A 27,323-nucleotide genomic window follows, 5' to 3' on the forward strand; every position below is an offset into this window, starting at 1 on the left:
GATAGGCAAATATGCTGAAAGGACAGAGCAAAAAAAAATTGTGACACCATTTGGATGTACATTCCCTCTTCAGTGCAACATGCCACCACTTTGCATGTTGCCTTGAAGTGCTTGACAAATCATAGCATCATAGAATATGTATTTGTTAGTTTCTTGATTTCAGTAAATGTGACCTGATGTAAATGAAGTGTCTAAATTTGTGCTCTTCTTGGTGGGCCACTTTTGTCATGGGAAAGGATGGGGACAAAATATGTGAGGAAGAGGTAATGAAAAGAGTGTGTTCCCTGAGATTCAAAAGTTATATAGCTACCATTTATTGGTAATTTAATATGGACGAGGCAGTTTATTATCCCATTCCACCCTCTTTGTAGACCATATGAAATAAGTAAGTACTGTTATGATTCCTATTTTCTAGATAAGGAAATGAGGTACAGAGAGGATAAGTAACTTACCTAACAGTCACATAGCTAGCAAGTGGTGGAGCTGGGATTGAACCCAGGTGTCTCCTTCAGGCTCATGCTTCAACCACCAGAAGTACAGGGGCTTGTTTCTAGATCCTAGGTAATCAGTTCACTTTTTCTTCAATTCTTTTACCCCAGGCTTGGGAGTAATGAAAGAGGGAGAAGAAAACCTAACCTTAAGAATTGGGAGTTCACAGTGTGGGGCATAAAAATAATTATACTTCTATCTTTCTAAGTTTTTCTGGCTGTACTAATAATTAAATTAACATGATGCAGATTAAAAGGAGAAAAGTTTTCTATCTGGATTCCTTTAGGCAGGTAAGAGGGAGGTCAAAAGTTCTTTCTGAGTCTTTCATTTCTTAATAACCAGCTTAAAATAACCAATATCCCAAAAAAGCATATTTTAGGGTGGCAAACTCCGCTTATCCTCCCAGTTGCAAAGTCAGTTTAAAAAAACAAAATAATGTGCAAGCTCAGAAACAGGCAAGAGCCAGGCTTTGGCCAGGGAATGGTTAGCTCAAGTTAGAGGGGAAAAAATCTTTAGAAAAGTAGCCTGTCAGGGGCTTGCTTTATTTAGTCCCTGGCAACCTGACAATGGAAGGCTTGAAGCCGGCAAACAGAATGAGGAGCATAGATCGTTCAGCAGCTACAGAACTTTGGCCAGCCACAAACTGACCACGCTGCTCAGAGGGACTGGGAAGAAAGCCCCACTGGCTGGCTCTCTGAGCCCCTGGGAGAGCTGGTACAAAGCCCCGTGAGGGGAAAGGAAATCAAAATCATCACACCTACTAGGAGATGCTAACAGTTTCAGATTTTCTGCCTGGTTCAACATTTCTTGGTTGACATAGTGTCTGTTCTCAGTAGGAACAGCTCTACTTTCTCAACAGACCAGCTGACCTCAAGGCACTTTTACAAATGGGATGGAGGGGACCTTGTAGGTGGGCCATGCTGAGGAAGCTGCCTACACCCACTTTTGTGGCCATCCCCACTGCAGCTTTAGAAACCGGTTTACACCTCCTTTTCCCATGTAGCTGTTGCTTGTTTGTTTTTAACTGCCAAATTGTACGTCTTTTTTTTATGTATTTTTATTGTTGACAGTATTACAGATGTCCCTCATTTTCCTCCCCTTTGTCTCTTTCCACCCAGCCCCCACCCCAGGCCTTCACCACACTGTTGTCTGTGTCCATGGGCTATGCATATATGCAGATGAGTTCTTTGGTTATAGCTGTGTTCATCTTAAAACTTTAATGAGCAGAGTAGCTCCATGGTCAGGAGTGTGGCCTTTAGACTCCAGCTCTGTCCCTTATTCCTGCATGAACTTGGGTAAGCCATGAACCCTCTGAGACTCATCTTCCTCACCTGTAAAGCACGGGAGAAGCATGGTGCCTAGCTCATATACCGAGAGAGGAGATTCAGTTGTGTTAATGCAGATACAGAGCCAGGCACATGACAAATATTCAAGAAAGCCAAGGTGCTATTTTTATTGTTCTTGAAGCATCTCTTCAGAATCGATGCATGGCATCGAAGGCCTGATTAGAACTGTAAAAGTTAGTCCAGGTGGGTTTCTATGTTTTCTATGATTGCTATCAATACACAAATGAGTTAGCATCACGAAACCTCAAAGACCTTCAATCTCTATAGATAATGACTAGCAGGGATGGTGGAAGAGTTAATTATTCATTTGTTGGGTTCCTTTAACAGGCATTTACCTAGAGGCCACCATGTGCAAGTAATGCATATATCTGTATTTTCTCAGGCTCCTAAGAAGTATCATCTTCCAAATCTTTTCCCTCACTCTTCCTGCCAGATCTCACTTCCAATCAAGGTGACACTAAAAGTTGGCTCTTCCAGCCACTCCTGCATGTGCTCCCCTGGCCTCATCCTGGGCAGCTCCAGCAGCTCCCCTCACTTGCATCTCAATTGCTTTCTCTAGCCAGGCCCAGCTGCACTTTTGGTTTCACCACCCCACCCCCACTACCGCACAGGAACTGACTGTTTGTCTTTTCTCTTTCCAAACAGAAGACTAACCTGCTGTCCATTTGCTCACAACCCCCTCCGTTATCCCTGGCTTTCTGAGCAGCTGGTCAGTCCTCTAGCCTGCTGCTGAACCAGAAGGCACGCACTTCAGCCAGGATGGAGGGTATCTTCTAGGCAGGCCATGCTGGGGGTAGCTGCCTACACCCACTTTTGTGGACATCCCCACTGCAGAGCCATAGTGCATCCCAGCTCTGGGCACCTGGCTCTGCCATGAGAAACTTGGGCCGTGTGATTCACAGTACAGAAAGGTCCTTTTACTTCAGTATGATTGGCTGTTTTTTTGTTTGATTATTGGGGATTTGCCAAATGACAAAAGCCTCCCACCACAACTGCTTTCCAGACAGGTGTGTCCTCAGACGGTTTGGGAATTGGACAGTTTGGTCTCCGGCTTGGGTCCACGGAAGATAAATTCATTCCCAGATAGCAAGCAGAGTTCTGAGCTCCTGTTTGCTCCAACTAGCAGGCTCTTTTCTTATCCTTTTCTTTCTTTTGTCTCTTTCTTTTTTAAAAAAAAAATCCTTATCTGAGGATACTTTTCCATTTATCTTCAGATAGAGAAGGAGGGAGGGAGGGGGAGAGAGAGAGAGACATCAATTGGTTGCCTCCCACAGGACCCCCACCAGGGCTGGGGATGGAACCGTAACCGAGGTACATGCCCTTGACTGGAATCAAACCCAAGACTCTTTGGTCCGCAGGCTGACTCTCTAACCACTGAGCCAAACTGGCCAGGGCTTGTCTCTCTTTTTTTATTGAATTTATTGGGATGACATTGGTTAATAAAATTATATAGGTTTCAGGTTTACAATTCTATAATACACCATCTGTATATTATCTTGTGTGTTCACCACTCCAAGTCAAGACTCTTTCCATCACCATTTTTTTCCCACATACAGAAACAAATATTTATTGGATGCTTACTATGTGAGTGCCTCTATGATAAAAATGTATTATTTAAATCTGACTTTCAAGAAAATAAATATTCATTTTAATTCTTTTTGTTTTCCACATTTAGACTTATATTGGTACTTTCCTTCCATCACCATTTGTCCCCCCTTTACCCCCTCTTCCCCCCACCCCCCTTTCCATCAGGTAATCACCATACTGTTGTCTGTGTCTATGAGTTTGGTTTTTTAGGGTTTTTTGCTTAATCCCCTCACCTCTATCATCCAACCTCCAACCCTCCTCTCTTCTGACAGCTGTCAGTCTGTTCTCTGTATCTATGACTCTGTTTCTATTTTGTTTGTTAGTTTATTTTGTTCATTAGATTCCACACATAAGTGAAATCATACGGTACGTGTCTTTCTCAGACCAGCTTATTTCACTTAGCATAACACTCTCCGGGTCCATCCATGCTGTTGTAAAAGGTAAGAGTTTCTCTTTTTTTCCTATAGCTAAGTAGTATTCTGTTGTGTGAATGTACCACAGTTTTTCTTTATCCACTCATCTACTGATGGACACTTGGGCTGCTTCCATATTTTGGCTATTATAAATAATGCTACAATGAACATAGGGGTGCACATATTCTTTCAAATTAGTATTTCAGGTTTCTTCAGATATATTTCCAGAAGTGGAATCACTGAGTTATAAATCAGTTCTGTTTTTAATTTTTTGAGGTCATTCCATACTGCTTTCCACAGTGGCTGCACCCAGATTGGCTTTTTTCATAGTAATACGCATTTAAGTTTTCCCCATGTCTTTTCATGGCTTGATAGCTCCTATCTTTTTCATGCTGAATAATATTCTATTGTTTGTATGTACCACAGTTTATTTATCAATTCACTTAAGGACAACCAAGGACATATTGGTTGTTTCCAAGCTTTGACAATTATGAGTAAAGCTGCTATAAACATCCATGTGCAGGTTTTTGCATGGACATGTTTTGAAATTATTTGGGTAAATACCAAAATCTAACCTAATATAATCACACTTTCTTGATCATATATTAAGAGTATGTTTAGTTTTGTAAGAAACTGCCAAACTGTCTTCCAAAGCGGCTGTACTATTTTGCATTCCCATCAGCTATGCATAAGAGTTCTTGTTGCTACCCACCCTCACCAGAATTTGGTGTTGTCAGTGTTCTGGATATTGGCAATTTTAATAGGTGTGTAGTGATATCTCATGGTTGTTTTAATTTGCATTTCCCTGATGACATATGATGTGGAACATCTATCGATATGTTTATTTACCATCTGTTTATTTTCTTTAATGAGGTGTCTGTTAAGGTCTTTGGCCCAATTTTTAGTTGAGTTCTTATTGAGTTTCAAGAGTTTTTGGTATATTTTGGATAACGGTCATTTATCAGATGTGTCTTTTGCAAGTATTTTCTCCCCGTATGTGGCTTGTCTTTTCATTTTCTTGAGTAATGTTCTTTTAAAATTATGTACTTTACCTTTTGCATCAACATATGCATATGATACAAAATTCAGAAGGTACAAAGAGTATACATTGAAAAGTAAATCTTCCCCAACCTTTGTCCCTTGGCCTCCAAGTTCTCTGCAGAGACAGCACTGCAGTTTCCGGTTTCCCATCTGAATCTTTCTAAAGATGGTTTATGCAAAGATACACATCAGCATGTGCATTTATTTTATTTTTTGTTTTGTTATTTTTAGATAAGCAGTAGCTCATTACATATACTCTTCTGCACCTTTTTTTTTTTTAATCTAAAAGCATATCTTGGAGATGGTACCATATCATATCAATCTAGACGGAGCTGCCACATGTTTTTAAATGGTGACATAGTATTCCATAGTATGATGTACTGTTTATTTTTTTAATTTTTTAAAATTATTTTTAATTACAGTTGACATACAATATTAGTTTCAGGTGTACAACCCCATGATTAGACATTTATATTAACTTATAAAGTGATCACCCCGATAAATCTAGTACCCATCTGACACCATACATAGTTATTGCAATATTATTGACTGTATTCCCTGTGCTCTGCTTTACATCCCTGGTACTGTTTTGTAACTACCAATTTCTACTTCTTAATCCCTTTCTCTTTCTCACCTGTCCCCATGACCCCCCCCCCCAATCTGGCAACCATCAAAATGTTCTCTTTATCTATGAGTTTGTTTCTGTTTTATTTTGTTTTTTAAGTGAAATCATATGGTATTTGTCTTTGTCTGACTTATTTCACTTAGTACAATAGATGTACTTACTTCTTTAACTAGCCCCCTATTGGTGGACATTTAGCTCATTTCCAGTTTCCTGCTGTTACTGACAATGCTGCAACAAAAATCCTTATAAAATCCATCAGTTCCCACATGGGAAAATATATCTGTAGAATAAATTCTTAGAGGTAGGATTGCTTTGGTCAAAGGGTGTGAGTTTTATATATTTATAAAATATTGTTTATTTCAGTATTCAGGGAAAGAATGAACAACCTGAAATGTTGCCTCTGCTGGAAAGCCTCTGTGAAGTTTATCACAGAAACTATCAAATCTTTGCTTTGAACTATTTGCCTTTTATTTTGATCTACTGCAAGTTTGTTCTTTCTTTCCTCCAATATGTATTAAGTACATACTGCATGCCAGGCGTGTAGGTAGGCTTTAGAGATTAAACCACAAACAAGACAGACATGGTCACTGCCCTCATGGTATTTACAGCTTGGGAGGTTGGGGTTGTGGGGGGACTACACATGAAAGAAATAATTATACACCAAATCATTACAAAGTACATCACATGCCATGAAGGAGAAGTACAGGGTGACCAGAAGTATTTACTAGGCTCCTGACTTTAGAGATTTGAGAAGACTTCCTGGAGGAAGTGATATCTATTCTGATCAGTAAAAGAGACTCATCTAGGCAGAGGAAATGGCAGGTTTGAAGGCTTAGAGTCAGGAAAGAGTATACAGTAGGGCCAGCAGCATGGATTATAGGATCAAGAAAGGGCCTTCAAGGTCATTTAATTCCAATCTCCTCACTTGACATGTGAACAAACTTAGGTTTCTAAGAAGTAAATAACTTGGTCAAGGTTATATACATAGTGGTAGAGCCAGGATTAGGACCTGGCTCCTCTGACTTTTTTTTTTCAGATGGTGCTATGCTGCAAAATGCAGCATGACCATCCTGGGATCTATTGATCTAAATTAGACATCTAAGGGATGTTTAAGTTCATGTCCTATAACTAGCAGCCAGACATGTTTGTTTCTCTTTACTAGTTAGATACAGTTTGGGTAAATGGTGGCCTAGCATTCCAATTTAGTGGGTTGGTTTAATCTTCAGCACACTTGTCTCTTCTCGAAGTTTACATAATAAATAATGATATTAATAATGGTGGTTACTTATATAGTGCTTGCGCTATGTCAAATGCTGTTCTAAGCATTTTATATGTATTTCATTTAATCTTGACAACAATTCTATAAGGTAGATATTATTATTACCCCATTTTACAGATGAGGAAATCGAAGCTCAGAAAGGGCAAGGTATTTGCTCAAGGTCACAGAGCTAGTGAGTGGCAAAGCAAGGACAGTCCAAGCAATCTGGCTTCAGGGACCATGTGCTTTTCCTAAGCATTTTCCATGTCAGCAGCAACCTAGTAAACTTGGGTCTGAGCCCTGAGCAACGTTCTGCTTTGGAGGGGCCTACACAACCCTGGCTGCACATCAGAACCGCTTAGGGAACTTGCCAAAAATACTAACGTCCAGGCCTCACCCTAGATCAGTTAAATCATAATCTCTAGGAGTGGATTCCAATCATTGATGGTTTTGAAAAGCATCGCTGGTTAGTTTAATATGTAGTTAAGGGTTGAGGAGCATTGGTATATAGCCTTACCATTCCTTCTTCCTTTGGGTGTATTATAGTTCAAGCTGCTATGACAAAATACCATAGACTGGGTGGGTTAAACAACACTTACTTCTCACAGTTCTGGAGGCTGGGAAGTCCAAGATCAAGGTGGCAGTAAATTGATTCAGTGTCTGGGGAGAACTCACTTCCTGGTTTGCAGACAACTACCTTCTTGCTGTGTCCTCACATGGTGGTGTGAGAGATATCATCTCTGTAAGTCTCTCTTTATAAGGACACTAATCTCATTCATGAAGGCTAATCCCATTCATGAAGGCTCCACCCTCATGACCTAATGACTTCCTAAAGGCCCCATTTTCAAATACCATCACACTAGGGACCAGGGCTTCAACATATGAATTATGAGGGCAGACAAACATTCAGTCCATAGCAGGAGGCAACCAGCAATACATATTTTCTTTTGTGTTGTGAATGTCACTTTAGTATGACACTTGTAGAGCCATTGATTCACATCACACCATGAGCTCCAGTCTTTGCATAAAGAATTTATTCAGTGTACATGCTGTGGCAGCCACATTCAACATTGATGTATGGTAACAAGCATATTAAGGACTAAGATAGCATTCTCAGTGCTGGGCATCAGGAGATAGTGTAGCTTAGTGGTGTAGAGCTTCATTCTGTATCAAACAGACCCAAATTTGAGTTGATGTTTTGTCTCTTATGTTCCGTGATTTTGGAGATTTACCCTTTCGCCGACTCTATTTTGTCATCTATAAAATAGGGCTAATAAGATAATATTACCTATTTCATGAAGTTTTTCTGAAGATTAAATGAGCTGGAACATGTAAAGAACTCAATGTAATGCCTGACATGTAGCACTCTCAGTAAATATTGGCTATTTTTTTACTTCGTGACCATTCATGTAGCTTATTTGAGCCTGGTCACAGGTAAACAGTTGTATTTGGGAGAAGCTACTAGTGACACTGATATTGAGGGGAATTTGGTTTGACATTTACTGAATGCCTGCTATGTGCATTGAAGGATGTTAGGCCCTGAAGAGCCAGAACAGTGAGGAAGGCCCAATACCTGCTCCCCTAAACTCACTGGCTGCCAGCCCAGATATTGTATCCAAATGACTCATGTTGTGGCAGAAATTCAGTTGGCAGGAAGAAACAGACTACGTGCACTTGGAGAATTAGAAAATGACTGTTTATGCCCTGGCTGGTTTGGCTCAGTAGTTAGAGCATCAGCCTGTGGTCCAGAGAGACCCGGGGTTGGTTCCCACTAAGGGCTCGTACCTCAGTTGCAGTTTGTCCCGGGCCCTGGTTGGGTCATGCGGGTGGCAACCACTCAGTGTGTCCCTTTCACATTTATGTTTCTTTCTCTCTCTCTCTCTCCCCTGCTCTCCCTCCCATTCTATCTGAACAAAAAATTTTTTAAAAAATGTCCTAGGGTGAGGAAAAAAAATAAGAAGAAAATGACTGTTTAATGCGCACCAGTGCTGGCCCAGCGGAGTCACCTCCAAAGGCTGAGCCCTGAGCCCAGGTTCCAGCCAACTTTTATATGATAAGCTTCCAGGTATTTGGGGGCTTCCAAGTTCCACTGTAGTTTAGGCAGTTGGCAGATATAAGGGGATTACAAAGCCAGGGGCGGGGTCTCTGCACTGCCTAAGGGGCTGCACCTGGTTTGCCTTCTCATTTCCCCCTCTTGATTCTCAAGCTGTTCCCAGCAGACTTAGAAATCATCTTGGACAGGGAGTTCCCTTAGTGTGAAGAAGAGGGGCAATGATCTGTCTGACTGCTTCCTGCTGAATAGGGGCATTGAAGGGGAGAAATGCAGCAACTAGAGTTCTTCACTGTCCAGAGGAGAGTAGTTGGTGATCCTTATTTGAAGCATCATTTGGACCTTTATTGTTTCTAAGTGAGAGGAAATGAAATGGGTTAGCATGTTGAGAATACAAGGGCCAAACAGGAGCACTATAAAAAGCATTAAGAGCCCTGGCCAGTTTTGCTTAGCGGTTGAGCGTCGGCCTGCAGACCAGAGAGTCCCGGGTTCGGTTCCCCCTAGGGGCACATACCACCAAAAAAAAAAAAAAAAAAATTAAGAGAGGACCAGCTGATGGGAGTACCCAAGATGCCCAGTGTCATATGTTACTCTAATATTCCAATAATTCCTGTCTTTTGTAATGTGTTTCTTTAACTGCTGGGCCATGTCTCTATTTCTGATCAATTAACATAAAAGCAACATTCCTCATTTAAGAAGAGGCATATTCCTCCCTTTCCAGCAATCAGTAGGTATAACCCCCTTCTATTTTGTAATACTACTGCTGCTAAGGAGTCTACTTGATCCTGTAAGGCTACTAAGGATACAGAGTCCAGTGCTGGGATCAGTCCAGCAGGTGATGACCATCCATTCTACTGGCAGAGTCCTCAGGCATTTGCCGTAGACCACTCAGCAGGTTTCACTGTCCTCTTAAGGGCGACCTGCAAAGGATTGTTCTGGCTGGTGGTCATTCTCCAGGCAGTTGGTTGTCGTGTGGCAGGTGAGCTGCCTTCACCTGTGAGTGGTAGATCCAGGTATTCAGACCTGCAACCGTGAGAGATATAGGAGTGGTTCGTATAACTAAATAGGGCCCTTTCCAGGTTGGTTTGAGGGGTTCCCTTTTCCAGTCTTTTATCCAGACTTGGTCCCCTGGTCTGTGGGGGTGTACAGTTATTCCCAGGGAAATGGGTATTCTATCGGTTCCCACTTATGTACCTCAAGAATGGTTTTCCCTAGTCCTTGAAGTTGTTTTTGGATTTCTAAATTTCCCAGTTCTTTTATATCCCATTGAATTTGATCACTGGGGTAGGTCTCCCATATAAGATTTCAAAAGGAGAGAACCCTATCTTTGCCCAAGAGGTACAACATACTCACAGGAGAGCTAGGGGCAATATATCAGTCCAGGGCAGGTTGGTTTCTTGACATTGTTTTGCCATGGTCCGCTTAAGGATCTGATCCATGCATTCTACTTTCCCTGAGCTCTGGGGCCAGTAGGCCGTGTGCAAATTCCATTGGATGCCTAGAGTTTTAGCTACCTGCTGTACTATTTCTGTTATGAAGGCTGGGCCATTGTCTGTTCCTATAGTCAACGGCATTCCATATATCTGGATGATGTCTCTCAGTAGAGCTTTGGTTACTTCTCTTGCCTTTTCCTACATGTGGGGTAAGCTTCAACCCAGCCGGAGAAAGTACAGATGAAAACCAGAAGATATTTATTTCCTCTACTGGGTTCTATTTCTGAAAATTCTACCTTTAGATCTTCAAAGGGCGCTTGGCCAAAGTGCTGGATCCCAGAGGGCCTGATGAGGTCTTGTCTGGCATTGTTTTGAGCCCAGTGGAGATGGCGCTGGAAGACCAAGGCACAGAGGGATGGAAGTTGAGCAATCAGGTAGTACTGGCTTAATAAGGCTTCTAGGCCAGTTTTTCTCAGATGGGTGAGTTCATGTTGTTGGAGGACTAACCAATGGGCTAACTGTTCTGGCATGTAGATTCTGTGGTCTGGGAGTATCCACTATCCTTTTTTTATTATATCTCCCCTCCCCTGTTGTGCCCATTCTTCTTCCTGGGCCATGTATTTTAGGGTTGCAGGTAGTTCTGGATCCAGCATGATTTTTGATGGGGCTGTCTGTTCTCCTGCAGCTTATTTAGCTGCAGCGTCTGCCTGACGGTTTCCTTCTGACACTGAGTCTCTTCCTTTTTGGTGTCCCTTGCAGTGGACGACTGCTGCCTCTCTTGGTTCCCAGACCAACTCCAACAATTTTAGGATTTCACCTTGGTTTTTTTTTTACACCTTTCCTCGCTGCAGTAAGGAGCCCTCTTTCCTTGTATATAGCCCCATGCATATGTAGGGTGGCAAAGGCACAGCGCGAGTCAGTATATATGTTGGCCCGCTAATCCTTGCTGAGTTCTAATGCCATTACCAGGGCCCATAGTTCTGCTCTTTGGGCAGACCATCCCTCAGGGAGGGCCCTTGCTTCCAATCTCAAAATCTGAAACTGTTGCATACCCGGCATATCTTTTGCTCTCACTCATGTAACTGCTACCATCCATGTACAGCTGCCTCTATTAGCAGTGTGGTGGCCACTAAGGCCCTCAGACAGGGTGGCCAGTCTGTCACAACCAGGTCAATTTGCTTTGAAAGATAAGCTACCAGACTCTGCCAAGGCCCAAATTCCTGGGTTAGGACTCCCACAGACATCCAGGAGTCCTAAGGCTGGTAAACACTTTCTTTTGATTGGGGTCTCAGACAAGGGGCACCTTTTCTTCTCCTTTTAGGGCCTCATATAAGGGTTCTGCCAGTTCTGAAAAATCTAAGTATCAATATTCGACAGAACCCTGCTGCTCCCAGGAATTCTAGAATCTGTTGCTGGGAAGTGAGAACCGGAATAGTGCAGACTGCCTATTTCCTTTTGGCCCCTAGCATTCATTTACCTTGGGTGATCTTGAAACCTAAGTCTGGCCGGTAGCAGCTGGGTAGAGCAGAAGTTCCTGGTTTTCCTCACTGGTGGTCGAGGCACTCGTTTTTCCACCTCCTGCACTGGGGATTGGGCCCACAACCTGGGCATGCACCCTTGACTGGAATCGAACCTGAGATTCTTTGGTCCATGGGCTGACACTCTAACCGCTGAGTCAAACCAGCCAGGGCTGAGGGCAGGAGGGAAGCCAACAGCAGCAGGAGCAGCCACACCAGCCCAGGGAAGGGCACAGTGGGAAGCAGCAGACGGGGTTGGGCTCCCCACAGCCAGCTGCCCATCAGGCCCCTCCTGGGATGTGAGTCCAGCTGGGACATAGCAGGGTGCTGAAGCTGGGAGGGACTGAGGCCATCTGGGCACCACGTCCTTCACAGCCTGGCTTTGTAGAAAGCTCCTCTCTGCAGCCTGGGGCTCAGACTAGCACCAGGGTCAGAGGCAGAGTTTCAGAGGCACTGGGGACCTTCAGTGCAGATGGAGAAAACTTGCCCCTTGGCTTGGGAGAGTTGCCTAGTGGCCTGGTTCCTGCAAACCCTCCTCTCCTGCATCTTCGTCTCTCCCTGCCTGTCTTCCACAGTTTCTTTGGCCTCTCTCTGTCTTCCCCAAACTCTGGCTTCGTCTCTGTGCCTTTGTCTCTCTCCTGCTCTCTCCCACATCTCTGTGTCTGCGGGTCTCCCTGAGGGTTCCTCATCAGGTAAGACCTCTTGTGCCCAGGCTTCTATGTCTAGATGTCCAGCTGGTGCCTGGGTCTGGAGCCACTTCCTGGCTTCTGTGACAATCCATTATAGTCGACCCAGGTGAGGTGATGAGTCTGGAAGACTGCTCCTCCCTCTTGTAGGATCCCATCAAGGCCCATTCTCTGTACCCCTTGTCTCCCACAGTGGTAATTGCATTGCCACTGGGGGTTTTGGTCCCTGGGTCACTGACCTGAGACATCTTCCCACTAGCTCTGGTGTCCCTGGATCCAGTGACACAGTGGCCAGTTGTGGGGATGAGATGGATGGAGATAGGCTGTCGAGCAGGTGAGGTTCCCCATCCTTAGGTAGCGGGGTGTATGGTGGTGGTAGTAAAGGGGCCTCTTCCGAATCCCCTTGTAATATAAGAGGCTGCTTAATTCACTGTAAAGTCTTCCTTTCACCTTGTGCCACCAGGACCTTACACTGTCCCTGACTAGTACCACAGAATCGGACCCAAACAGGCCTGATTTGGGCTATTTCCAACCACTGGTCTATGTAGGGAAATTGGTCGGATGGCTGGAGTCTCCGGTGACTATTCTATACACAACCTGGACTGTGGGGACATCAAGGGTGCCTTCAGAGGCCTATCCCATACTAATTCACTGAGGGTGTGCAATTTTCCAGGGGTCAATTTGACCCCATAATCTCCTAAGAACCACTTTATAAAATCTTTATCATACATTTGAGAACAGTGGGTTTAGAGGAACTTCTCCCCATAATGATATCTAAGATGGTTAAGCAAACCTCCCAGTGAATGGTGTCATGAGACAAATAAGAGGAAGTTCTTGTTTCGTCCTCCTGGCCACTCCCCTTGCAGGGATTTAGGAGCCTCTTGGCATTGGCAGGTCAGTATAAGCCCCTGACTCGGATCAGGTTCACTGGTGGAGACAAATGTCCCCAAAAACCCAATACTGCCCTTAGCCATATGAGGTCACCATGGACACGCAGGTTGGGACTCATACAGGCTCCGTAATAGGTGTTTTGGAGCATGGTCACTCACACACACAATTACACAGAATTTAAACTTCCACCCAGGAATTCCCTATCCTGTGCAGCATCTGTGCCACCTGGGAGGAGATCAAACTCCCCTTCTGCCTTAGAGGTGGACCTAAACTCAGTCCTTGGTCCCTGGGGACACTTACCGATCTCATGTCCTGGCAGGCTTTTCTATCCCCAGAGTCCATTCAGGCACAGTGGAGGCCAACTACAGTCAGGCCCAGTGAGGGTCAGGGTCCAGTGAACTCACCAGTGATGCACCTTCCTTTCCATCACGAGGGCCCAAAATTAGTGGCTCCTTCCCACTGGCTTCTGGCAATCGTGGCTCAAGGAGCCAATGCAGCTGTTGGCTTTCTGGCCAATGCACCAAAATGTTGTGGCAGAAATTCAGTTGATGGAAAGAGACAGACTGCATGCACTTGGAGGATTAGAAAATGACTGTTTAATGTGCACCGGTGCTGGCCCAGCAGAGTCACCTCCAAAGGCTGAGCCCTGAGCCCGGATTCTTGCTGCCTTTTATACATGATAAGCTTCTGGGTATTTGGGGGCCTTCTAGTTCAGCTGTAGTTTAGGCAGTTGGCGGATGTAAGGGGATTATAAAAGTCAGGGGCAGGGTCTCTGTACGGCCGAAGGAGCTGCACCTGGCTTGCCTTCTCAGTGCCAGATAGACTGTGCCACAGCAGAGGTCTAAACAACGGGATGAGGCCCTGGCCGGGTAACTCAGTTGGTTAGAACATTGTCCTGATATGTCAAGGTTGTAGGTTTGATCTCTGGTCAGGGCACATACAAGAATCAACCAATGAATACATAAATAAGTAGAACAACAAATTGATGTTTCTCTTTCTCTCTCCCTCCTCAATAAATTTAAAAAATAATAAAAATTGCTGTCTTTTATCTATGTCTGTTTCTATTTTTAAAAAATAAATTAAAATAAACAAGGGGATGAATCAGTTAAGAAAGGGAACAGAAGCACTTAAAAAGGTTAAGGGCGCCCTGGCCAGTTTGGTTCAGCGGTTAGAACATCAGCCCACAGACGAAAGAGTCCTGAGTTCAATTCCGGCCAAGGGCATGTACCTTGGTTGCAGTTCATCCCCAGTCCCTGTTGAGGTCATGCAGGACGAAACCAATTGCTGTGTCTCTCTCACATTGATATTTCTCTCTCTCCCCCCCCCCACCTCCCTCCCACTCCGTCTGAAGATAAATGGAAAAATATCCTCCGTGAGGATTTCAAAAAAAAGGTTAAGAGCATAAGAGCATGGGGTGTGTGTTGATCATGTCCAGAGGGCATAGGTTGAGTAGGAATATTAAGTGTAAAGCTGAGTCTATCCCAAATTTGTGGGCAATGTGTCATGACTTTGGTGCATGTTAATAAATTTCATTCTAAGCCCGTGGAACAAGAAGAGCCCTGTGACCACCATTCTTTGCCATCCTCTTGGCCAGGAACATGACATCCAGAGTCCAGACTTGAGACCCTGCCTACTTTAACTAGAACACTTATTTCCTGATGACTAAATCATTTCATCCCATCTTCTATTTCCTTCCAGGCTCAGAGCCCCTTCCTTCCCCACTGTGGAGGAGTAGATGTCCATTTCTCAGGAGCCATGGACTGCTTCCGGCAGATAGTGAAGTCCCAAGGGGTACTAGGGCTCTGGAATGGATTGGCAGCCAACTTACTGAAGGTGAGAAGAGTGGTCAGTCTCTACTGTTTCTCTGCCTCTTCTAGTTTTAGCCTGTTCCCTTGCCACTCCCCCTATAGTTTGCATGGAAATGTCCCCTCTAGCATTGATGGTAGCCTAAGGCCCATGAGTGCAATCTGGCCATCTGCCCTGAAGAGAGAGGACCCTGTGCAGTGTTGGGGCATCTGATACCCCATCCCAGAGGAGCTGACCATTTAGTGTAGAGGTTCCCACCATGGGGGTTGATAGACTCCAAGGGGAATCTAACCCCCCATCCTAAAATTTTATGCAAAAATGCGAATGTGTGTGCATATGTGCCTTTCTCCGGAGAAAGGATCCATCACTTCCATCATATTCCAAAAAAACTCTATGACCCCCCCAAAAAAGGTTAAGAACTCTGGACTAACCTTGCACTAGTTGATGCATACATAAATGGTTTCAATCAAGACATGCATATGTTGACAGGAACTGTCGATCTGTCTATGTGCATATTAATCCAGACCTGTGCTTCCCCAGCACCCCTCAACTGCTCTGTCATTCCTCACCCCCAACCTGCCATCTTCCCTGATTCCAAAAAGAATTACCATGTTGTATCATCCACAGCCTTTAACTCAGTTTACTCTGACTCAAGTTGATTGCAGACAAATTGACACTTTTCTTTTTAAGATTTTAACATGGTTTTCATTTATTTTTAAACAGATAGTTCCATATTTTGGAGTTATGTTTGGAACCTTTGAGTTCTGCAAGAGAATCTGTCTATACCAAAATGGTTACACTGTGTCTCCTCTAAGCTATAAATTGACCCCAGGGGTGGATCAGAGTTTGAAGCCCCAGGAATTGCGAGAATTAAAGAAGTTCTTCAAAACTGGAAAACTAAATTCTAGAAAACCAACTCTTTAAAACTGAATGGAACCAGAAGTGCACTGACTGAAGACGTGTTGCAATCACAGATAAATGTAGCTTTTTAATTGCACAAGTGTGGAGTGAGGAGAGGGTACTCCTGTCTGCTGCTCTTGGATATGAGAAGATTCAGCCTTATGCCACCTCTGAGCTCCTAATTGATGTCCCTGGGAACACCTGCACCACAGGAAAGTCTCCCAACATGAACATCACCTGATGGCCTTCCACCAGATTTTATAACAAAGGCTAGCAGTGATAATATAGGCTATTTACACAATACCAAAGAAAGGGTGTTGCCATGACACCTCAAAGCAACATGTAGTTGAAGTGGCTGAGCAGAGCTCAGTTACAGGGTCACAGCTTGCATTAACCCACATTGGCCTAGTTTTGCTCAATTTGACCTAAGACTTCCTAATATAATCACTCTGGAACTCAGAGTCTTTGATTACTTATGAGTGCACATACAACAGTGTAAATTATGCCTTCTCAGAAGCTAAATGAAAATGCTTAACATTTAAAAGTTATGACTATCGTAGTAAAACCATCCTTTATTTAAATTTGAAGCATCCCAGGTCTTAAATCTTGTATTTAAAAAAAGCAGTTTTTATCATGTGTGCTTAATTATGTCCCAAAAGACCTTCTTCCAATTGTAGTCATGTACAGTTTAAGTGGCCTGAATTCTCTATCTTTTTAACTTACTTTGCAAGCCTACCCTGAGATAAATTATTTAGTCAACTTAAGTTATTCTCACAAGATGTCCCAGTTGCCTAGAAAGGATCAAATAGAGCATTTGACACACATACCAAAAAAACATAAATAACAGAACAAACACTTTAGGCTAATCATCACTACTAGATTTTTTTTAAGTCAAATTTTAGATTGTTTCACCTTGGGGAGTCTATGTCAAGTTTATATAACTACTTTTGAATAGTGCCTATCTATGCATTAAAAATATCTAATATTTTTATACTAATTCTTACACATACAACAAGCTTTCTGTATGTTGAAAGCAGTTTTCCCTATTAAACTTATTTTCTAAATAAAAATGATGTGTTGCTCATTTATTATTACTAACCTGAATTATAAAACTATGGTTAAATATATACTGGCCAAAATCTTTAAACTCTAGGAACCTTGTCCTATTGAAATATACCAAAATAACTCATTTTTCCAGTTGCTGTGGCAGATTGTGTTTTATGGGGAATAGCATTTAATAAATATATGACAATCTCATCTGTAGCCCAAACTGTTAGAGTTTGGAAGATGGCAAACTCCACCTGGAGTGAATAGATCATGTTTGTTATTCTTTATCTCCCTCCCTTGATATGAACAACTATTTTTTAAATTCTGAAAGCTGCAAAAAAATTGTTTTATTAAATCTAAAATCCTAACCTCAGGTTATTTACCTCATATCAATATCTTCTGTGCATTCTTCCACAGGTATGATGAAATAGATAGCTAAGCTACTGCCACACACAGGAATGTTTTCTGAGCTGCTGTTTTGATTTTTTTTTAATAAAGTAAGGAGGGAAAAGCATATGTCTCATTTTTCTAATTTCAAAACAACTCTTTAAAACTCTAGTTCTGTTCCTAAAATGAGCTTCCAGCTATTTGCATTTTCTCAGAGGTATGAAGGGAGTGTTCTGCTTTATGGCTGGCAGTGTGCACCAAACTGGACTAAGTACTTTAGGAGAATTACAAAAAGTGTGATGCAATATTGACCCAGGAGTAACTTACAGTCTTAGGGAACAATACTTACCTACATACATGAAATGACTATGATTACAAAGCAAATAAAAGCAAAGGCGTGATAATGTGGTAACAGCTGTTTACAAGATTGCTAAGAGGTTCTGTGTACACTTACTGAATCAATAATTAATGGGATCATAAGGTGAGAGCGGTCAGTAATGAGCAAGGGATTTTGGAAATAATGAGTCTTGAACTAAGTTTTGAAGGATGTGAGAGGATATTAGTTGGTCAAGAATAAGTTGGAGGGCATTATAGGTTGAAGGCAGGTCATGTGCAGTGTCATGGAGATGGAAGCAAGTAAAAGCTGTTTGGGAGTAAGATTGGCTACATGCATTTATTCAGCTGTTGGGCACTCTGGACACAGTGGTACATCAATCATATAAGGTCCTTGCCCTCCTGGAGCTTGCATTATAGTGAAAGCAGCTGTCAATAAAGAAATAAATGAATCAAAAAAGTAAGTAACCTGTGGAGAGAAGAAAATGGTGGCAGGCAGGACCGGAGGGAGGGTGAGTGTGTGAGAGAGTGTGAGTGGACCTGAAGGTGGACCACCAAACACAAGCAGTGCAGAGACGCAGAGCAGAAAGTTCCTGTACTGTGGACAGGAGCAGCTGGCTACCACAAGTAAGCGGCCCTTCATGGTGCTTCTCCCTGCACCGCAGGGAGGTCCCACCATTTTGGAAGATTCTGGGTCCTCTCTGGGAGGAGGCAGTGGGAGCAGGTAGGGCCCAGCAACCTGAGCCCACCAGTGCACCTGGCACCATCGGACCAGTGGACACTCTGTGTCAACACAGACCAGTGCACAGTAGTGGAGCTGCCAAGGTGCCTGTTGCAGAAGCCGCAGACACCCGGAGCCCAGCACCATCCCCCATAGTAGCAGCCCAATCAGAGTCAAAATATACCCCAAGCAACAGAGGCTGGTGAGCAGACATCCGTCCCCAGGCAACAGAAGCACAGACCAGCAGATGAGACCCATCCTCAAAAACTACAGCAAACGCTGAGCAGGAGTTGAGCCCCAGGGGGCAGCAGGACTCCCCAGCCGCCAGCGGCGGGACCTGGGGCGCCACAAAGGTCTATGCAGTCCAGTAGCCCACAAGAGCAGTGGGAAGCCAGAGCCTGAGAGAGACTGGTGCAATCCAGCCGCCCACCCGCGGGAACTGTAGGGTGTGGGGGAACCAGAGAGGCCTGTACAACCCAACAGGGGCTGTGCCATCCAAATACCCATGGGACCAGCAGGGTGCTGAGGCACCAGAGAGGACTGTGTGACCCAGCAGAGACTGCGCCATCTAGTTACCCATGGGGCCTGAGGGGTGCTGAAGCACCAGAGAGGCCTGCGAGACCCAGCAGGGACTGTGCCATCCAGTTACCCATGGAACTTGCGGAGTGCTGCAGCACCAAAAAGGCTTGTGCGACCCAGGAGCCCATAACATAGACATAGAGCCAGGTCCCCAAAGGGACTGTGCGATCCAGTTACCCTGAGGACCTGTAAGGTGCTGGGGCACCAGGAAGGCCTGTGCGACACAGCTGCGCACAAGATAGGCTTAGAGTTTGTGAAAATGGAGGTGGAGTGAATAGAAGCTACGCAGACAATCTCCCAGGAACAAACGGGAATTACAACTAAAATAAAGACAAATCCTCATAAAAAAGCAACAGAAAAGCAGCAGGACAGGGCTATATAACCAGGGACACTGGTAGGATCTGTGGAGGGGTGAGAGGGTGGCAGGCTGAGAGCCCACGGACAGCAGCAGTCTTAGCTGTGAGCAGCGCCCTTGGGGAATAAAAACCAAGCCCACTCCACAGCTCAGAGAGCTGGGACAAAGCACTAAAATAGCCACAGCCACTCACCTGGGGGCTACGGCAGAGGGAGGGCAGAATGGGCTGGAACTCTGTGGGGACACCCAGGATTGACAGGGCACTCAGAGTTTTTGCTGAGTTACAGCCACAATGGACAGTGGCCAGTGTGCTCCTTCCCAGAGCTGTGGGGAAAAGCAGCACCCTCCCCCCAACCCCCAGGAGATTCAGCCTATCCCAGGTGAAGCAAAGAAATAAAAATTGAGGCTCATTAACAACCAGCATCTATCCCACCCTTTGGAAATCCTCTTATTCAGAACACCAGGGCTACATTCCAAGGCACTGAGTAACTGAGACTACTAGCCACCACAAAAAAGCTAGAGGATAACTGAACCTTTCCTGGGCTTGCAAATCTACCCAGGAAAGTAAGACGTGACAGTGATGTTTAACGTGGGCCCACCCAGGCTCATCCAAACCCAGTAGAGGGAGCCACAAACAGCAGAACAACAACACCCACAGGGAAAATTTGGCAGGCTCCAAAACCCACTGAGATAGCCAAAATGGTGAAACAAAAAAACAAATCCCAAATGAAAAAACAAGAGAACTCTATCGAAGATGAGATCAATGAAATGCAGCTAAGCAAATTATCAGAGGTAGAGTTCAGAGCCACAATCTTGAGAAAGCTCAACAGTGTAAGTAAGGACATCACCACCATGAGTAAAGATAGAGAAACACTGAAAATCAACCAAGTGGAAATGAGGAACGACATAGCAGAAATTAAGAACACATTGGAAGTACTAAACAGCAGAGTAGAGGAACCTGAAGACCAGATCAGTGAATTAGAAGACAGGGTAGAAAAACATCAACCAATCAGAAAAATCAAAAGGAAAAAACAATTAAAAAACAGGATGATAGCTTAAGAGAACTGTGGGACAATTGGAAATGTAATAACATTCGCATCATAAGAGTCCCGGAAGAGGAAAAAAATGGACAAGGGATACAGAATATATTTGAAGAAATAGTGACAGAAAACTTTCCTAACTTGGTGAAGAAAGAAGACATTCAAGTTCAAGAAGCACAGAGAGCCCCAAGTAAGAAGAACCCAAACGGGCCCACACCAAGACACATAGTAATTAAAATGCCAAAAACTAAAGACAAAGAGAGAATCCTAAAGGCAGAAAGAGATAACCAACAGGTTACCTACAAAGGAAACCCCATGGGGCTCTCAGCTGACTTCTCACTGCAGGCCAGAAGGGAGTGGCATGAAGTAATCAAGGTCATGAGAAACAAGGATCTGAATCCAAGACTACTCTATCCAGTAAGGCTGTCATTCAAAATAGAAGGTCAAATAAAGAGCTTTCCAGACCAAAAAAAAAAAAAAAAAAAAGGCTAAGAGAATATATTAACACCAAACCAGCACTGCAAGATATGCTAAAAGGACTGCTATAATTAGTAAAAGAAATAGGAAGAAATATAGTACCATACTAAACAAAATGGCAATAAAAAAGTACATATCAATAATCACCTTAAATGTGAATGGTTTGAATGCTCCGATAAAAAGACACAGAGTAGCTGACTGGATAACAAAGCATGACTCACATATATGTTGTTTACAAGAAACCCACCTCATAACAAAAGACTCACATAGGTTGAAAGTGAAGGGATGGAAAAAAATCTTTCAAGCAAATGGAAAGCAATAAAAAGCTGGGGTAGCAATACTCATATCTGATAAAGTAAATTTCAAAATGAAGGCCATAACTAGAGACAAAGAAGACCACTACATAATATTGAAAGTATCAATCTAACAGGAAGATTTAACCTTGGGAAACATATCTGCACCCAATTTGGGAGCACCAACATATATTAAAAATCTTTTGGAGGACTTCAAAGGAGAAATCAACAGCAATACAATCATAGCAGGGGATTTCAATACCCCGCTGACATCACTGGATAGATCTTCTACATAAAAAATTAACAAGAAAACAGACTCTAAATGAAGCGCTAGATCAAATGGATTTAATAGATATCTACAAAGAATTACACCCCAAAACTGCAGAATTCACATTCTTCTCAAGTGCACATGGGACATTCTCAAAGATAGACCACATGTTAGTGCACAAACTAAGTCTCTACAAGTTCAAGAAGACTGAAATCTTATCAAGCATCTTCCCAGATCACAATGACATGCAACTAAAAATAACTGCAACAAGAACATGCAAGGATATTTGAAAACATGGAGGCTAAATAGCATGTTATTAAACAACAAATGGGTTAACATAGAGAGCAAGGAAGAAATTAAAAACTTTCTGGAAAACAATGAAAATGAACACACAACAACACAAAATCTATGGGATGCAGTGAAAGCAGTTCTGAGAGGGAAGTTCATAGCACTACAGGCCTACTTCAAGAAACAAAAAAAAATTCTAATAGATTATCTAACCTTACAACTTAAATAAATAAAAAGCAAACAGAAAGAAAACCCCAGAGCAAGTAGAAGGAAGAAAATAGTAAAGATCAGAGCAGAAATAAATGACATAGAGACAAAAAAAAAACAATTCAAAGGATCAATGAAACAAAGAGCTGGATCTTTGAAAAGATACACAAGACTGATGGCCCCTTAGCTAGACTCACCAAGAAACAAAGAGAGAGAACCCAAATACACAAAGTCAGGCATGAAAGATGAGAAATAATAACTGACACCACAGAAATACAAAGGATTGTTAACAGATATTATGAACAATTATACGGCGACAAATTCAAAAATCTAAGCGAGATGGACAAATTTCTAGAAACACATAGTCTACCAAAACTGAACAAGGAAGAGATAGAAAACTTGAACAGACCAATAACAACTAAGGAAATTGAAGAGGTAATCAAGACTCTCCCAGCCAACAAAATCCCGGGCCCAAACGACTTCACAGGAGAATTTTACCGAACATTCAAAGAAGAACTAATACCCATTCTCCTCAAACTATTTCAAAAAATTCAAGAAGAAGGAAGACTTCCAAACTCATTTTATGAGGCCAGCATAATTCTAATTCCAAAACCAGAAAAAGACATTACAAAGAAAGAAAACTACAGGCCAATATCTCTGATGAACATAGACGCCAAAATCTTGAACAAAATACTAGCAAATCGGATCCAGCAACACATCTAAAAAATTATTCACCACGACCAAGTGGGATTCATCCCAGGGATGCAAGGCTGGTACAATATTCGCAAATCAATAAATGTGATACACCACATAAACAAAATGAAAGTTAAAAATCATATGACCATATCAATAGATGCTGAAAAAGCATTTGACAAAATCCAGTACACATTTCTCATAGAAATGCTCTGCAATCTGGGAATAGAGGAATTATATCTCGACATAATAAAGGCCATATATAAAAGACCTACAGCCAAAATCATTCTCAGTGGGCAAAAACTAAAAACGTTTTCCTTAAGAACAGGAACAAGACAAGGATGCCCACTTTCGCCACTCTTATTTAACATAGTACTGGAAGTCTTAGCCACAGCAATCAGACAGGAAGAAAAAAATAAAAGGAATCCAAATTGGAAAGGAGAAAGTGAAACTGTCATTATTCGCAGATACATGATACTATACGTAGAAAACCCCAAAGACTCCATCAAATATCTACTAGACTTAATAAATGAATTTGGCAAAGTAGCAGGATACAATATTAACGTCAAGAAATCAATGGCATTCCTATACACCAATGATGAACTCACACAAAGTGAAACTAAATTAAACAATCCCATTTACAGCAGCAAAAAAATGAAGATACCCAGGAATAAACTTAACCAAAGAAATAAAGGACCTATTCACAGAAAACTACAGTCATTGAAAAAAGAAACAGAGGAGATATAAAAAAGTGAAAGCACATACCTTTTTCATGGATTGGAAGAATTAACATCATTAAAATGTCCATATTACCCAAAGAAATCTATAGAATCAATGCAATCCCCATCAAAATACCAACAACATACTTCACAGAACTACAACAAATACTTCAAAAGTTCATATAAAACCAAAAAAGACCTCAAATATCCAAAGCAATCTTGAAAAAGAAGAACAAACTTGGAGGGATCACATTACCAGATTTCAGGTTATACTACAAAGCCACTGTAATCAAAACACCCTGGTACTGGCACAAGAACAGGCATATAGACCAGTGGAACAGAACAGAGAACCCAGAAATAGACCCAAGGCAATATGCTCAATTAATATTTGACAAAGGTGGCAAGAGCATAGGGTGGAGTAAAGACAACCTCTTTAATAAATGGTGTTGGGAAAATTGGACAGCTACATGCAAAAAAATGAAACTATACCATACACAAGAATAAACTCAAAATGATAAAAGACTTAAATGTGACTCAAGAATCCATAAAAATCCTAGAAGAAAATGTAGGCAACAAAATTTCAGACATTATACGCAGCAGAATTTTCACTGATACCTCACCTACAGCAACAGAAACAAAGGAGAAAATGAACACACGGGACTACATCGAACTAAAAAGCTTCTGCACAGCAAAAGATACAATCATCAAAATGGAAAAGCAACCCACTGTATGGGAAAGCACAATTGCCATTGATATATCAGATAAGGGGTTAATTTCCAATATATAGAGAGTGCTCAGAGACTCAACAACAGGAAAACAAAGAACCCATTTAAAAAATGGGCAGAGGAACTGAATAGACACCTCTCCAAACAGGACATACAAATGGCCAAGAGACATATGAAGAAATGCTCAACATCACTAATCATCAGAGAGATGCAAATTAAAACAACAATGAGGAATCACCTCACACCTGTCAGAATGGCCGCCATCAACAAATCATCAAACAACAAGTGTTGGCGAGGGTGTGGAGAAAAGGGGACTCTAGTACACTGCTGATGGGAATGCAAACTGGTGCAGCCACTATGGAAAACAATATGGTGTTACCTCAAAAAATTAAAAATTGAACTGCCATTTGACCCAGTGTTCCTACTTCTAGGAATATACCCTAAGAAGCCTGAAACACCAATCAGAAAGAATATATGTACCCCCTTGTTCATAGCAGCACTATTTACCATAGCTAAGATCTGGAAACAGCCCAAATGTCCATCAGTAGATGAATAGATGAAAAAGCTGTTGTACATATACACAATGGAGTACTATGCAGCTGTAAGAAAGAAAGATCTCTTTCCTTTAAGAGGACATGGAGGCACCTGGAAGGTATTATCCTAAGCGAAACAAGCCAAACAGAGAAAGACAAGTTTCATATGATCTCACTTATTTGTGGAATATAATGAACATAACAGTCTGAGGAATGGGGAAGTCCCTGAGACGTGGAAGTAGGGTACAGACTGACAATCCCCAGAAGAGGGAGTGGTGGGGTAGAGATAAACCACAGATCTTATATGCATATATGCATGAACAATGGACATGGACAACAAAGCTGGGGACAGGGCGGGGAGGAGGGAATCAGTGGGGGGGAAAGGAGAAACATCTGTAACAAAAATAAATTAATTAATAAGAAAAAGAAAAAGAAAAAAAGAAATAAATGAATAAACAAGTTAGGTAATTACAGATTGTAATGTTATGAAGGAAGTAAACAGAATGCTTTATTAAATATATATGTGGAAGTGAGGGAGCTATTTTAAATCAGGGAGCCAGAGGAGGCCACTCTGAAATGTGACATTTGAGATGAGACCTAGAGGGTGAGAATGAGCCAACCATGCAAAGAACTAGGGAGAACAACATTCCTGCCTGAGAAAGCAGAAAGTGCCCAAGTGGTGCTGGTAGCAGGGAAAGGTTTAGTGAACAGAAAACCAGTGTGTGAGTGAGTGAGAGAGTGTATGAGATGAGGTTCAATGGATAGCCATATAAGGCCATTTGGGCCATGTAAGAAGTTAGATTCTACTGTATATGCAGTGGGGGAAGCCTGGCTGGTGTGGCTCAGTGACTGAGCATCAACCCATGCACCAAGAGGTCACCGGTTCAATTCCCAGTCAGGGCACATTCCCAACATGCCCAGGTTGTAGACCTATCCCTAGTGGGGGGCATGCAGGAGGCAGGAGATCGATGTTCTCTCTCATTGATGTTTCTATCTCTCTCTCCTTCCTCTCTCTCTATAATCAATAAAGAAAATATTTTAAAATAATAAATAAATAATAAATTTACACTCTGTCAATTCCTTAAGTGGTTCTACATGGAGTTACCATATGGCCCAGCAATTCCACTATTAGCTATATACACCAGAGAAATGAAAACACATGTCCACATAAAAACTTATACAGGCATGTTTATGGCAGCATCATTCATAATAGGCAAAAAGTGGAAAAGACCCAAATGTTTATCAACTGATGAATGGAGAGACAGCATGTGATATATCCATACAATGGAACCACTTAGCAATCGAAAGGAATTGACTATTGATACACAAAAAGCATGGATGAATTTCAATATATATGGAAAGAAGCCAGACCCACCCCCCAAAGGGTACATACTTTATGATTCCATTTATATGAAATTCTAGGAAAAATAAACTAATTCATAGAGACAGAAAGCAGATCAGTGGTTGCTTGAGGAGAGAAGGATGGATTACAATGGGGCACAAGAAAATTTAGGGTAGTGATGGATACTTTCACTGTCTTATACATAGGTATATACATATGTGAAAAACTTAGCAATTGTACACTTTGAATATGTATAGTTTTATTGTGTGATACCTCAATAAGACTGTTGTTTTGTTTTAAGCAGTTACCCCAGGGCTGGAATTTCTATGTCTACCCAGAGGGTCCAGAAATGAAATCCTTGGAGGAGGGAGAGAAAAGAGCTTCAAATGCCAAACTGAGAAGCTTAAATTTGACCTACTAAGCAAAGAGGAGCCACTGGTTTCTTGATCAATATAGGTGATGTGATAAAAACTGGATGTGAGCAAGATTACTCCAGAAACTGTAATGAGAGACTAGAAACAGCAAGATTGGCCCACAAATGAGAAGCATTGTTTCCTCCTCTGTAATTACACAGTCAACACAAGTGTGATGCTACAATCTTCCATACTGCAAATGCAAACCAGGTCTGAAAACTGAGAGTGCTTGATCTGGGTACTTCTTAGACACTCAAATCCTATTTATATGGGCTCTGATATGGTTACTAGATTATAGGTAGGGCCCTTACCAGGATGGAGAACTGGCTTCTCACCCTTCTTAAGCAGGGGTAAACTGATTTTGGTCATTAGTATTTTTCTTAGTATTAATGAAATCTAGCATGTATTGAATGCTTACTATGTACCAGACTTTTTTATACATATATTGCCTCATTTAATTGTCCCTACAATACTTAGAGGTATAGGCACTATTTTCTTTTTCTTTTTTTTTTCAAGTTTTAGAGATTTTATTTCTTAAAGAAATTGCTTAATAATTTATACAGGAAGAATTTTCATGTACAAACAAGATAAAAATGAAAAGAAAATCAGAGTTTAGTCAGAGAGTAACAACATCAGTTAAAGCATAACACGTTGGAGGTAAATAGAGGTGTCTTTCCACACTGATTGGAAATAATGGGGGGACATTCACTATGGTTAAGAGAGAAAGTTTGGAATAAGAATCTCTAGGACTGAATCTTACCTTTATAGGCACTATTTTCATTCCCATTTTACACCTGAAGACTTTGAAGTTTAGAGAGGTTAAGTAACTTACTCAAGGCCTAAGTCAAGCAGTCAAGCAGT

At 42.2% G+C, this 27,323-nt stretch overlaps 1 protein-coding gene across 1 annotated transcript in view; it reads left to right on the top strand.

Annotated features, from left to right (window-relative positions):
• The window catches only part of SLC25A43 (solute carrier family 25 member 43), a 40,241-nt gene extending 23,236 nt beyond the window's left edge, over window positions 1-17,005 (top strand). The window contains exons 4-5 of the mRNA XM_036271036.1: window positions 15,035-15,169; window positions 15,866-17,005. Coding sequence (XP_036126929.1) covers window positions 15,035-15,169; window positions 15,866-16,066 — 336 coding nt within the window. The 3' untranslated portion in view covers window positions 16,067-17,005. The remainder of the gene's footprint in view (window positions 1-15,034; window positions 15,170-15,865) is intronic.
• Window positions 17,006-27,323: the final 10,318 nt, after the last annotated feature.

This window comes from Molossus molossus, unplaced genomic scaffold, assembly GCF_014108415.1.
Source record: "Molossus molossus isolate mMolMol1 unplaced genomic scaffold, mMolMol1.p scaffold_m16_p_2, whole genome shotgun sequence".
Taxonomy (NCBI): Eukaryota; Metazoa; Chordata; class Mammalia; order Chiroptera; family Molossidae; genus Molossus; species Molossus molossus.